A 14,594-nucleotide genomic window follows, 5' to 3' on the forward strand; every position below is an offset into this window, starting at 1 on the left:
CCAGCAGGCACAGCGGTTTCTCCAGGGTCGCCCGGTGCAGGTCCAGTCGGACAACGCTACCACCGTGGCCTACATAAACAGGCAAGGAGGAACTCGCAGTCGGGCGGCTCTCGTAGAGGTCTCTCGGATCCTGGTTTGGGCGGAGCGCAATCTTCCGGCCATATCAGCGGTCTTCATCCCGGGAGTGCTAAATTGGGAGGCGGACTTTCTAAGTCGCCAAGACGTTCATCCGGGGGAATGGTCCCTGCACCCGGACGTTTTTCAACTACTGGTGGACAGGTGGGGTCTTCCAGAAATCGACCTCATGGCGTCCCGGCACAACAACAAGTTGCCGGTGTACGGGTCTCGCACAAGAGACGAAGGGGCGTTTCTGGTGGATGCTCTGTCCGTCCGGTGGACGTTCCGGTTCGCATACCTGTTCCCTCCGGTCTCCCTTCTTCCACGGGTAATCCGGAAATTCAAACAGGAAGGAGGGACGCTCCTGTTGATAGCTCCCGCGTGGCCCAGATGGCACTGGTTCTCAGACCTTCAGGGTCTGTCCGTGGACAGTCCTCTGTGGTTGCCGCTACGACCGGACCTTCTGTCTCAGGGTCCTTGCCTTCACCCGGACCTGACTCGGCTGTCTTTGACGGCGTGGCTGTTGAGACGGCCATGCTGAGGTCCCGGGGGTTTTCCAGCTCTGTGGTGCGTACCATGTTACGAGCTCGGAAACCGTCTTCCGCGAGGATATACCATCGCGTGTGGCATACGTTCTTCCAGTGGTGTCGACCGAGAGGTTATGCACCGTGGGAGTTTCGTCTGTCTCGGATTCTCGCCTTCCTGCAAGCGGGACTAGATCATGGGCTTCGCCTTGCTTCTTTGAATGTACAGGTTTCGGCCCTATCTGTCTGGTTTCACCGTAGGATTGCTACAATCCCGGATGTGCGCACCTTTATGCAGGGTGTTCTCCGCATTCAGCCGCCCTTTGTTCCACCTGTGGCGCCTTGGGATTTGGCTGTGGTCCTGAGGGCTCTCCAAGGACCGCCGTTTGAACCACTGGGCTCAGTGGATCTTAAATGGCTAACAGCTAAGACTGTTTTCCTTCTGGCCATTGCTTCGGCCAGACGTGTTTCTGAGTTAGGGGCTCTTTCTTGTAGACCCCCTTTCTTGGTTTTTCATGGGAACAGGGCAGTGCTCCGCACTCGGCCCGAGTTTCTTCCCAAGGTTGTTTCCCAGTTTCATGTTAACGAGGAAATAGTTGTTCCGGCCTTTAACTCACCGGGTCTTTCCATGGGTGAGGCCTCTTTGGATGTTGTGCGGGCCTTAAGGACTTATGTTGACCGCACTTCTTCGTTTAGGAAGTCGGACGCTTTGTTTGTCCTCTATGGCTTCCGTAAAAAGGGTTGGCCTGCTTCAAAGCAAAGTTTGGCAGCCTGGATCCGTATGGCTATTTCTGAAGCTTATCTTCATGAAGGCCTACCGGTCCCACCTTCTCTGAAGGCTCATTTCACTAGGTCTGTGGGTCCTTCGTGGGCAGCTCGACGTGGTGCCTCGGCAGTTCAGATCTGCAAGGCTGCTACGTGGTCCTCTGTCCATACCTTCGTGAGGTATTACAGGTTTGACACCTTCGCCTCTCAGGATGCTTCCTTCGGGCAGCGGATTCTCCTTTCTGCACAGGAGCGTCCCCACCCTTAAAGGATACTGCTTTGGGACATCCCCAAGGTATCCTGTGGATACCCTATGGACCCTGAAGTAGAAAATATGAGATATGGTAAGAACTTACCCTTGTTATCTCTATTTCTACGAAGTCCATAGGGTTCCACAGGACGCCCGCCCTGTCGCACCTGTGCTGCAGATGGGCTTTGCTCTGGTCACCGGTTTTCCGTCTCCCTCTGGTGAGAATGTGATTCTTGTATGTGTCCAGATCTTTTTTCTCTCTCTTCCTTCTCCTCCTCTGGCCTATGGCTTGATAACTAACTGAGGTGCCTTGGCTCGGGGGCGGGGTATAGGAGGGGGACCCTAGTGCATCCTGGGAGGCTGAAAAGCTTAACTCTCTGGTGCCCAGCGACTGACGTCACACCTATACCCAAGGCATCCTGTGGAACCCTATGGACTTCGTAGAAATAGAGATAACAAGGGTAAGTTCTTACCATATCTCATATTTTTGCACCTCCTCCCTTCATGTACCTGGATTTGTCCTTGCTCCTCCATAAGGCAGTGCACTAGTCAGACGTCCCTGGTATAGTGACTTACATTATTTCACACACCATAATGCCCATTACACATTATGCCACACACTGTAATGCCTATTACCAAAGTGCCACTTACATATTTGCCCCTGACACCATTTTATGCCCCACAGATAGGCTTCTAATTACTTTTAAATTACCTGCTCATTGTCAGGGGTTTTATGCTCGATGCCAGGGGTTTCATGCTCATTGCCAGAGGTTTCATACTCGATGTCAGGGGTCTCATGCTCATTACCAGGGGTCTCATGCTCGTTGCCAGGGGTCTCATGCGCGTTACCAGGGGTCTCATGCTCTGGGTTTCATGCTCCTTGCCAGGGGTCTCATGCTCGATGCCAGGGGTCTCATGCTCGATGCCAGGGGTCTCATGCTCGATGCCAGGGGTCTCATGCTCGATGCCAGGGGTCTCCCACTTCGATGCCAGGGGTCTCATGCTCGATGCCAGGGGTCTCATGCTCGATGCCAGGGGTCTCATGCTCATTGCCAGGGGTCTCAAGCTCGTTGCCAGGGGTCCCATGCTCTGGGTTTCATGCTCATTGTCAGGAGTTTCATGCTCGTTATCAGGTGTTTCATGCTCATTGCCAGTGGTCTCATGCTCGATGACAGGGGTCTCATGCTCTGTGTCTCATGCTCGTTGCCAGGGGTTTCATGCTCGTTGTCAGGGGTTTCATGCTCATTGCCAGGGGTTTCATGCTCGTTGTCAGGGGTTTCATGCTCTGGGTTTCATACTCATTGCCAGGGGTTTCATGCTCGTTGCTAGGGGTTTCATGCTCTGGGTTTCATGCTCATTGCCAGGAGTTTCATGCTCGTTATCAGGTGTTTCATGCTCATTGCCAGGGGTCTCATGCTCGATCCTAGGGGTCTCATGCTCAATGCCAGGGGTTTGATGCTCATTGCCAGGTGTCTCATGCTCATTGCCAGGGGTCTCATGCTTTGGGTTTCATGCTTGTTGCCAGGAGTTTCATGCTCGTTATCAGGTGTTTCATGCTCGTTGCCAGGGGTCTCATGCTCGATGCCAGGGGTCTCATGCTCTGGGTTTCATGCTCAATGTCAGGGGTTTCATGCTCGTTGCCAGGGGTTTCATGCTCATTGCCAGGGGTTTCATGCTCATTGTCAGGGGTTTCATGCTCATTGTCAGGGGTTTCATGCTCATTGCCAGGGGTTTCACGCTCATTGCCAGGGGTCAATGCTCATTGCCAGGGGTTCCATGCTCATTGCCAGGGGTTCCATGCTCATTGCCAGGAGTTTCATACTTGTTGTCAAGTGTTCCATGCTCATTGCCAGGTGTTTCATGCTCATTGTTAGGGGTTTCACACTCGTTGCCAGGGGTTTTACATCTCCCAGCAGCACCAGCATTCCCAACGCTTACGGGAACGCTTGCTATTCGCTGGCCTAACAGACACTAGAGGTCCAGTAGGACCTCTAGCATCTGTCTCCTCCTAGGCGGCGCCCATTTTTGGAGGGCCATTTTCAGCAGATTCCATGCGGTCGGCTAGTCTGCATGGAATCTGCAGCCCACAAGCCACCATGCCCCACAAGCCTCCGTGCCCCCAAGCCACCACAGGGTCTGAGTCAGCCCTTCAGTACCCCCTCAAATTCGATGCCTAGCCCCCCCTAGTTGCGGCCCTCCACATGGCTAGGTGTAAGGAGGATAACATAATATAATTTGATATACCACATGGCTAGGTGTAAGGAGGAGAACATAACATCATTTGTTATACCACATGGCTAGGTGTAAGGAGAAGACCATAACATAATCTGATATACCACATGACTTGGTGTAAGGAGGAGAACATAATATAATTTGTTATAGTTAAACCACATGGCTAGGCCACGTGGCCTGTGGGCTGGTAAGATGAGATGCGGCCTTTGGGTCGGTAACAGCCCCTGCTAGTTGTGACCTGAAGGCCAATAGGATGAGATGCGGCCTTTGGGCCGATTATAACAGTCACTGGATGCAGTTGCAGCCTTTGGACTGTGAAGCAGCCTTGAGGGCTGAAGGACTTGGCAAGGTGACGCTGGGGTGCGCTGAGTGCCGCCGGGGTGACACCAGCGATAGTACACTTGATGGCATACTCTGGATGCTGAAGTGCTCTTAGTGCCGCCGGGATGACACCAGCGATTGTACACAAAATTGCGTACTCAGGACGCTAAAAAGCGCTTAGTGTCGCCGGGATGACACCAGCGACTGTACACAAATTTGCGTACTAAAGAAGCTGAAGTGCGCTTAGTGTCGCCGGGATGACACCAGCGATTGTACACAAATTTGTGTACTCAGGACACTGAACGCAGCCTGCGCCGCCTGGATGACACAAATGGCTGGAGACAGGAATATGGACCGGATCGCCTAGATGACACAAGCGGCCAGTAGTACTATTGCGGACCGTGCCACCTAGATGACACAAACAGCTGGCAGTACTATTGTGGACCGTACCGCCCAGATGACACAATCGGCAAAAACAAGGAGGCAGACTAGACACAGGTAACTCGACTGTAAACAGGAGACCACACTGGAACCGGAAACACGTGGAACGCTATCACCGGCATGGAGTGAAGGGCTGGCTGGAATTTAACAGAAACAGGGCCCAACCAGAGCAAGTCTCCCTAATGACAGACCAGTGAGCACCTGGGCTGTGCAGAGACAGGAGAATCAATCAGTGGGCACCTGACAGGCAGTAATTAGTGCAGAGGCTCAGCAGCAACCAAGACTGGAACTTCAAACAATATCCTGCTAACCACAGATCCAAACAGGAGGAAGGAGGAGACTTCAGCGAATGCTTGCCCAGTGCTCACCCCGCACAGCAATGGCAGTGCGGCGGCTTGTGATAATTACTAGGTGTGAGGAGGAGCAGGGGTGCCGAGAGGGGGAGGAGCTTGCTGGAGGTGCCCGGGTTCGGCACCGCTTCCCCCCCTCTTACATCACGCAGCAGCCCAGCACACACTGCTGTGTGCTGGGCTGCACTGGAGACTGCTTGCGGCTGCTGAGAAACAGCCACAGCAGTCTACGACACTATGCCTGTGGGGGGAGCGATCAAGCTGATCACATCCCCCACTGGTTATGTGCCGGGCTGAGGGGGCTCACTGCACCCCCCCTTATCAGTGCGCAAGTGGCGCTGCAAAACGTTTTCTTTATTTACTTACGGGGGTGTGACCGCACCTCCCGTGATTAGGCCACGCCCCCTTTTTCCGGGGCCCAGCACGGCTCTTGACAGGCCTGAGGAGGAGAACATAACATAATCTGATACATTACATGGCTAGGTGTAAGGATGAGAACATAACATAGTCTGATACACCACATGGCTAGGTGTAAGGAGGAGAACATAACATAGTCTGATACACCACATGGCTAGGTGTAAGGAGGAGAACATAACATAATTTGTTATACCACATGGCTAGGTGTAAGGAGGAGAACATAATATAATCTGATACACCACATGGCTAGGTGTAAGGAGGAGAACATAATATAATCTGTTATACCACATGGCTAGGTGTAAGGAGGAGAACATAACATAATATGATACACCACATGGCTAGGTGTAAGGAGGAGAACATAATATAATTTGTTATACCACATGGCTAGGTGTAATGAGGAGAACATAATATAATCTGTTATACCACATGGCTAGGTGTAAAGAGGAGAACATAACATAAACTGATATACCACATGGCTAGGTGTAAGGAGGAGAACATAATGTAATTTGTTATACCACATGACTAGGTGTAAGGAGGAGAACATAACATAATCTGATACACCACATGACTAGGTGTAAGGAGGAGAACATAATAGAATTTGTTATACCACATGGCTAGGTGTAATGAGGAGAACATAATATAATCTGTTATACCACATGGCTAGGTGTAAAGAGGAGAACATAACATAAACTAATATACCACATGGCTAGGTGTAAGGAGGAGAACATAATATAATCTGATACACCACATGGCTTGGTGTAAGGAGGAGAACATAATATAATTTGTTATACCACATGACTAGGTGTAAGGAGGAGAACATAACATAATCTGTTATACCACATGGCTAGGTGTAAGGAGGAGAACATAACATAATCTGTTATACCACATGGCTAGGTGTAAGGAGGAGAACATAATATAATGTGATACACCACATGGCTAGGTGTAAGGAGAAGAATGTTTTAAAATCCCAAAAACCTTGACAGTTTAAGATTGTCCACACACAATTTCAAACATCTCAGTGCAATCTTATATTTTGAACCATTTTTGTTAATATTAGCACATGAACATTTCTGATGCTGCACTATATTGCAGTCACTTATCAAACATCTATATATATAAAAAAAAAAATGTTGACAAATTTTATGCAAGTGCAGTGAGAACTGGAGCAAGGCCCTACCCGCCCTCCCCTCACAGCTCTCACTGGCTGCCACAGACACAGCCTCTCACCCCCTCCAGCATTGTGAAGAGAGAGAGGGAGGTGAGAATGAGAGGGAAGCAAGATATAGGGCGGAATTCAATTCTTTGTAGCCCCTATCGCGCCCGACGGAGGTATTCAATTCTTGCTCCTGTCGGGCACGATGAGCTGCCAGCGCTACATTTCAGCTCGCAGCCCCTGGGGGATGAGAGCTGAAATGTGCGAAAAGTGACATGTTTGGGCACCCAAACATCACTTTTCGCGATCGCGCCCAGCACTTTGGTTGGGTTTAGCTGCTTTACGCGGCTAAACCTGACCTCTATGAGCGCGATCAGCACGAAAATCTTGGACAATTGCATAGCGGCCCGCAATCTCCTGTCACTTTAGACGGGAGATGCGGGCCGTGAATACAATTGAATTCCGCCCATAGAAGTAGGAGGGGAGAGAGAGGGAGGAGGAGAAGAGAGAGTGTGGTGGGGGAGAGAGAGGGAGGTGAGAATGAGAGTGAGGGAAGAGAGATATAGAGGTAGGAGGGGGAGAGACAGGGAGTGAGAGAGGAGGGGAATAGAGGGAGGAAGGAGGGTAAGAGATATAGATGTAGGAGGGTGACAAAGATAGAGAGAGATAGAGGGAGGAGGGGAGATAGGATGGTGAGAGAGAGACAGAGGAGGGGAATAGAGATATCGATATCGGCCCGATATGACTTTTCCGGCCATATCGGAACAACATATCGACAGAATCGTTCAGTGTGTATGGCCAATCTGCACGCTCCCATGGTCGTTAGCGATATCTTCTGGTTGGCCCTGCTGAATGGCCAACCGGACGATATCGCATGCAGTGCCATGCAAGGTAATGAAGAACGGAACAAGGTATAATTCCGTCCTTCATTACATAGTTTTGATGTGTACCATGGATATGATATGTCGGCCCATCGGCTGCCATATTATCTGGGTACACATCGCTTCAGTGTGTACGCAGCATAAGACTTAGCTGTGATCAGTGGCTTGTTTGCACACTTTGATAAAACAGCTTTACAATTATGTCACAGCTGTTGTTCCCGGATAATATTACTGATATCCCAATTAACATAGAAACATAGAATTTGACGGCAGATATGAACCACTTGCCCCATTTTTAAACATATTGTTACCTCAACCCTTATTGAGCCTTACTTCTTCTGAAAGATATCCTTATGTCTATCCCATGCATGTTTAAATTGCTCTACTGTCTTAGCCTCTACCACCTCTGATGGGAGGCTATTCCACTTGTCCACTACCTTTCTGTGAAGTAATTTTTCTTCAAATTTCCCCTGAATCTACCTCCCTCCAATTTCAGAACATGTCCTCTTGCTCTAATACTTCTCTTTCTTTGAAGAATGTCTCCTTCCTTTACCTTGTTAAAACCCTTTATATATTTGAACGTTTCTATCATGTCCCCCCTTTCCCTTCTCTGCTACAAACTATACATATTAAGATCTTTCAGCCTTTCCTGGTACCTTCTGGGGTGTAGACCTTGCACCATTTTAGTTGCCCTTCTTTGTACATTCTCTAATGTACTAATATCCTTCTGGATATATGGCCTCCAGAACTGAACATGGTATTCGAGATGAGGATGTACCAATGACCTACAGTATACAGTGGTCTTATCACTTCTTTCTTTCTACTACTGATTTTTTTCCTATGCAACCAAGCATCTGACTTGCCTTCCTCACTGCTTTGTTACAGCTTGCCTTTAAGTCACCTGAAATAGTGACTCCTACTGTAGATTCCTTTCCTCTTCAGTAGTTTCCAGTATAGTGCCATTAATACTATATTTAGCCTTTGGATTTTTGAGACCCAAGTGCATGATCTTGCATTTTTTGGCATTAAACTGTAGTTGCCACATTCTTGACCATTCCTCTAGTCTACCTAGATCATCAATCATTTGTTTTACCCCTCCTGGTGTGTCTACCCTGTTGCATATCTTTGTGTCATCTGCAAAAAGGCATAGCTTCCCTTCAATACCATTTGCAATGTCACAAATAAAGATATTCTGCCCATATAAAGTGGGCAGAATAGGGAGAATCTCACCAGGAATCCATGGTCCAAATACAGATCCCTGAGGTACTCCACTGGTAACATTTCCCTCTTGAGACTGCACTCCGTTTACTACAACTCTGTTTCCTATCCTGCAGCCATGATCTTATCCATTCAACTATCTTTGTATCCAATCCCATGCTTTCCAGTTTATTTAACAGTCTGTGATGTGGAACAGTGTCAAAAGCCTTCCTAAAGTCTAGCTTATCTATATCTATGGCCCCCCTTTATCTATTTCCTTAGTCACCCAGTCAAAAAAGTCAATAAGATTTGTTTGACATGATCTCCCACCAGTAAATCCATGCTGTTTTGAGATAATCTATGACTCTTTATTTTAAGAGTGTTTCCACCAATTTCCCTACTACTGATGTAAGGCTCACTGGTCGGTAGTTACTTGCCTCTTCCTTGCTTCCACTTTTGTGCAGTGAGACAACGTTTGCTTTTTTTTAGTCCTCTGGAATTACTCCAGTAGCTAGTGACTGGTTGAATAATCCTGTTAATGGTGTTACCAGCACCCCTTTAAGCTAATTTAGTATCCTTGGATGTATCCCATCAGGCCCCGTTGATTTATCCACTTTCAGGTTTGAGAGTTCTGTTAGGATCTTCTCCTCTGTAAATGTGCTTGTACCTACTGTTCCCGTCTGCTCCATGGGAGGTTTCTGTCCTCCCTGAGCTCACCTTGTGTTATGGTTTGACAGGTGTACCACCCCAGTCAAACTCCCCACATGCCACTGTCCCCTTGCCTTCTCTCTCAGTAGTGAATACTGAACAAAAATAATTATTAAGATGATCAGCTATTACATTGTCTCCCTCAACAATACTGCCTCTTTCTGTCTTTAATCTTTTTATTCCACCTTTTGTTTTTCTCCTTTCGCTTATATACTTAAAAAAAAAGTTTTGCCCCCTTTTCCCACTGACTGTGCCATTTTCTCCTCCGCTTTTACCTTTGCACATCTGATTACTTTCTTAGCCTCCTTCTGTTTACAAGATACTCCTTTTTATTCTAAGATATAACACAGATGTAATTTATGCTTATAAACACTGTGTTATCTATTTCCATACATCAGAAGAAAACGTTCATTAAGTCCATCCTCTATCTAGTTGTGTTTACAAGATATCATTCTATATCCTCACCTTGCACTGGGGATGTCAAGGCGGCCTTCCCTTGTGAGGAGCTGATGGAAATCCCCACCACATGCGTACTCCATGCCAAGAAGCACGTGCTCCTGTTTATGGAAGAAGCAGTAGTATCATTACACATGTCGGGGAAGCCAGGAGGGAACAAATTGGACTGATTTTTCAAGTAGTCCTCCCACACCCCCGGAAGAGCAGGCACTTCTCCCGCATCCCACCTACTGTCGAGTAAAGTGGGCAGAATAGGGAGAATCTTACTAGGAATCCATGGTCCGTCTGGAGGGGAGGGGCATAATGACTCGTTTCTATGATAAATGCATCATTTGGCCCCACTACCTATTCAAATATGCGCGATTCACAGCATTTTGTCATAAGGGGACACAGCCTATTTATATAAATAGTCTTGTCCTGCCCATTACTGCCCACCTGCATCTCCTTTCCGGCTTCTCCTGGAGAGCACAATGTAAAAGTAGGTAAGTATGAGTTGGGAGGGGTGGGGAAGAAATACAGTATGTTACTGCAGTGAGGAGGGGGAATGTCTTGTTACAGAGGTTAGGGAGGAATGTGTTATAGCAGTGATGGTGGTATAATAAATTATATATCCCTATAATAGTGGACAGCTGGCTCTTAGCTATATTTCTATGTTAGGATATCCCATACTCATCACCTGCTATGTCCTCCCATTTATCAGCCCAGTAACTGCAGCTCCTCATATAATCCCACTATTAAATGATTATCGGCGAATGTCTGTGACATATTTAGGCCAAGTAAACAGCCAAATGGAGCCTCCCGGCAAATGGAGCCTCCCTGCGGCATGGGGCGACTGGTCGGGTAAGGTGGGCTGGAGGAGGGGGAACGAGGAACTGACGGAATGCAGTTCCGCCTCTTTTCGGCCCACTTTAACAACTGCATCCTTCACTTTTAATAAGAAATGTAACCATATTCATGTACTGCCAGCACTGGAGTAGATATGGCAGGAGATACAAAATTGCTGTGTACATGAATATAAAACTGCAGGAAGCACTTAAAAGTCTGATGCGACACATTCACTCAGGTACAATGTTCAATTCTATTGTCTATTTTCAATAACCTCTATATCACCAAGTGTTGTAGATACAGAATGCCAGGATTTCTGGAAATTATTAGATGAGATTTGCTTTCTAGGAAAGAAGAGTCACAGCAGAGGAAATTGAGGATATATTGTATATGTGTATATATTGAGCAATAAAGCGATAATGACAGCAGTACCTTGGTCTGGAAAGCAAAGTACCCATGGATAAGGAAGGCGCTTCCCGATGCAAGTTCTAATATCCTCCTCTCCACAAACACCATATCCTCCTCGCCCTCCGCTAGCAGCTCTCTCTTGCTCATGACTTTAACGGCCAAATGGTGACTGCCATAGGAATCTGCAGCCAGCAGGACCTAGAGGAAATATTACAGAGTCATCCTCATAAGCCACACAGGAATGTAAAGGCAAATGCATTGTTGTTTCACAGTGATTGTGTATTAACTGTTGGATTACTGAAAAAGAAACGATAGACCCATAAGAAGCTTTTGCTATGTATGCACCCTCCCACACCCATAATCCAATTTAGCTGGGACCATGGATGGGAGGATAAGGGTCTGATCACCAGTTCCAAGTGTTCCTGGACAGGTACTTTGAAATATACACCACCCTCCACCCCCTATCAGCACCTTAATTGCTGGAGGTAAAAGTATGCAGATACTGATGAGAGGAGCATTTGCTAAGTGTGCATTAGTGTTTTCCACTTTGCAGAAAGAGACTTGAAGTACTTGGAATATGCAGCTGCTCTAATGTGTGATTAGCTGACAGTGTAAAGCTTGGTACACACTAAACAACGATTGTACCCATCAATGTGACCGGTGTCCCCAGGGCCAGATTAATAATGGGGCGGGTGGAGCTTCAGCTCCAGGCCCACCATAAAAATAGGCCCATTGTCAACAGGATCAGCTGGCAGTGTTGATAGAAAAAAAAAAATCCTGCCTCAAGCTGCCAGCTGCTGTGTGGCGTGTGCTCTCCGTGGCCCTGCACACAGAGCTGGATTAAAGGGAGGAAACGGACATTAATTAAAATGGAACTGCTGCAGTGCAAGGAAGCAAGCAAAGAGAGTTTGGGCATGTTCCGAGTGTGGGGGCGTGTTCCGAGTGTGGGGGCGGGGCTAAACGGCCCAGTGTACTGTCCTCCTGCCTGTTGCTGACTGTTGATGGTTTGCCATCATGGGACAGAGGGCAGATTATTTGCTACAGAGCCCCTGTTTACTTTCAACTCCCTAGTGACAACATCCAGTACCTGCCTGCAAGGTAAGAGAGTTTAACTACTGTTAAGTACAGTATGTGTGTGTGTCTCATGTGTGCATATATGATCCTCTGTATGTGTGACCCTGCATGCTTATTTGCACATGTAACCTGCTGCATATATGACTGCATATATGACCTGCTGCATGAGTGACTTTATATGTGATCTGCATGAGTGGCTCTGCCTATGTGAATACTTGTATATGAAATTATGAATATATGCTAAATAAATGTTTCTTATGTTATGGAAATGGTGTGAAAGGCTCTTTATTATGTACCGCCTATTTGTAGCTCCCTCTTACTATCTATCTAATTTATTATGACTATGCTGTTAATTTAAGTCTATAGGGACCCCCACTTTTAAGTGACTTGGACCCCCAAACCATTAATCCAGCCCTAGCCCAGCCCAATGAAAACCACCTTGCTGCTCCCTCCCTGCACAGAGAGGGAGAACTCCATTATTTTCAGTTCAAATGAGTGAAGGTCCAGGCTTCATCATGATTTTGTCAATGACCATTACCCTTTATAGATATATATATATATATATATATATATATACATATATTCCTTTTTAAGGACAACAGTGGATACGAATACATATATTTTATAAATATATTTATATTCACACATACACACACACACTAGTAAAGGGACTCGGTTTGCCACTCGCTCAGCCCCATCCTGCCTCCCGATCCATCCAGCTCCCCTCCTCCCCAATCCATCCCTGCTCAATACTTACCCGTTCCTGGCACCCACAGAGTGGTCCTCCTTCGTCCTCTCCAGCTACGGCCTGTCCTGTGGTTCGCTGCAGTGGATGCTTTTGGCTCTTATGGTGAGTGCCCCGGCTCCCACTATGCATGTCAGAGGCGGGACAGATGTTGGCGGATTAAGATATATATGTGTGTGTGTGTATGTATATACAGATATATATTTATTATTATGACACCAACACAGTGTACTATAGTCAGGATGTGTGATTCCAAATGCGGGGCAGCATTTGGAATCGCACATGGTATCATGGGATATGAGGTAAGCTATTTTCTTTTAGTTTTGGCATACCCCTGACGACAGGAGTGCTATATTTTGTCCACATTCAGCATGTCGACTGCATAAAGTTGACATGTTCTGAATGTCGACATCCAGGATGTCAACAATTGAATGCAGCATTACATTATGTAGATGGAGGCCTATTATATGTGCTGCAGATTTATTTATACTTTTTTTCCTTTTAGACCTAGTTGATTTGTACATTTTCTATGTGATAAGGACTCTAATGCAGTTGTTACATTCTTTTTATTATATACGTGTCAGGTTTATTGGCTCATTGTGATTAGCATCTTAGGCTCACAGGATCATTATGTTTGTATATGTGTTATTACCTTCTTTCATGTACTTGGGACTATTTCTTTTTATGTATACACTCTATTATAGTAACTATGCAAACCCCAGTCAGGATGCGCCAACGTGATTATGCACTTCTGCTTTTACCGAGAGCAGCTGCCGCCGATTGCAGCCTGCCAGGTCCATGCTGGAAACTCAACTATGGATATTTAAGGTGAGTTTATAATGTACATTGGGCCTGATTCACAGTTGTGCACAGTTCTCACAGAGAGACGCAACTGCTGTATTAAAATATGTAAAAGAAGCAGAAAAACACCCACTGCATGCTTTGTGATCCGAGCAGTATGACCATCTGTATGAATATCATTCATTTGAGTGACCCTCAGGTTACCAAGGATGGCTGTGAATTTCTCACTTCTGGGGCAAGTGAAGCTGCATCCAAGGGTGCAGTCACAAGCCTCTGTACGCCCAGAAAATGGGGCTGACACACCATCATTTTCTGTAACTCTGGCCATCAACCCCCCTTCCCTGTCCCCAAACAGCTGCAGCATGTCAATCATGCTGTGGCTTAGGGAGCACTGCAACCATAATTGCAGATAGAGATCTGCACATGTGCAGTACAGGTTCTGTGCATGTGCAGATTGACAAACATCAGAGATGTACGTAAATCATTGGGTTTGTGTACAACTTTCAATCAGGCCCATTGTTCCCTGAGGAAAGAATTCAATTCTGAAACATTGGAACACAAGTGTTGAGTGCTGACTCATCTGTTTAAAAGTTCCCTGAGTGCTGATGCCGATTGCACCTGGCAAGAATAAATATTTGGAGGAGTGCCACGCCCCCACAACATTGGTCATACCCTCCACATTACTAGTCAGACCCATGTTGTGTTGGTCACAACCCTTGCGCCGGCACACAATAGGCCCTTCATAAGTTTCAGCTCCAGGCCCATGTGGACCTTCATCTGGCACTGGGTGTCTCCCCCCCCCCCCCGCCGAGGGGCTGACATATCGGATGGATGGTACACAATAGACGATCCGGTGCCTGACTGCCCAATGTCTTACCCTGCCGCATCCCACAACATGGGGTCATCAGCCGCATCGTCAGGTTGGACTG

At 47.1% G+C, this 14,594-nt stretch overlaps 1 protein-coding gene across 3 annotated transcripts in view; it reads right to left on the bottom strand.

Annotated features, from left to right (window-relative positions):
* The window catches only part of LOC148517925 (protein kinase C delta type-like), a 122,871-nt gene that overhangs the window by 31,953 nt on the left and 76,324 nt on the right, over nt 1-14,594 (bottom strand). For 2 of the 3 annotated variants that reach the window (XM_088478058.1, XM_088478056.1), the window contains 2 exons: nt 11,070-11,243; nt 9,822-9,913 (listed from right to left, as the gene is read on the bottom strand). In XM_088478058.1, coding sequence (XP_088334184.1) covers nt 9,822-9,913; nt 11,070-11,192 — 215 coding nt within the window. In that variant the 5' untranslated portion in view covers nt 11,193-11,243. Of the gene's footprint in view, nt 1-5,366; nt 5,440-9,821; nt 9,914-11,069; nt 11,244-14,594 lie in introns of those variants that run through there. The other variant, XM_088478057.1, reaches the window with a different exon arrangement.

Source organism: Taudactylus pleione, unplaced genomic scaffold, assembly GCF_031769625.1.
Source record: "Taudactylus pleione unplaced genomic scaffold, aTauple2 ptg000206l, whole genome shotgun sequence".
NCBI lineage: Eukaryota > Metazoa > Chordata > Amphibia > Anura > Myobatrachidae > Taudactylus > Taudactylus pleione.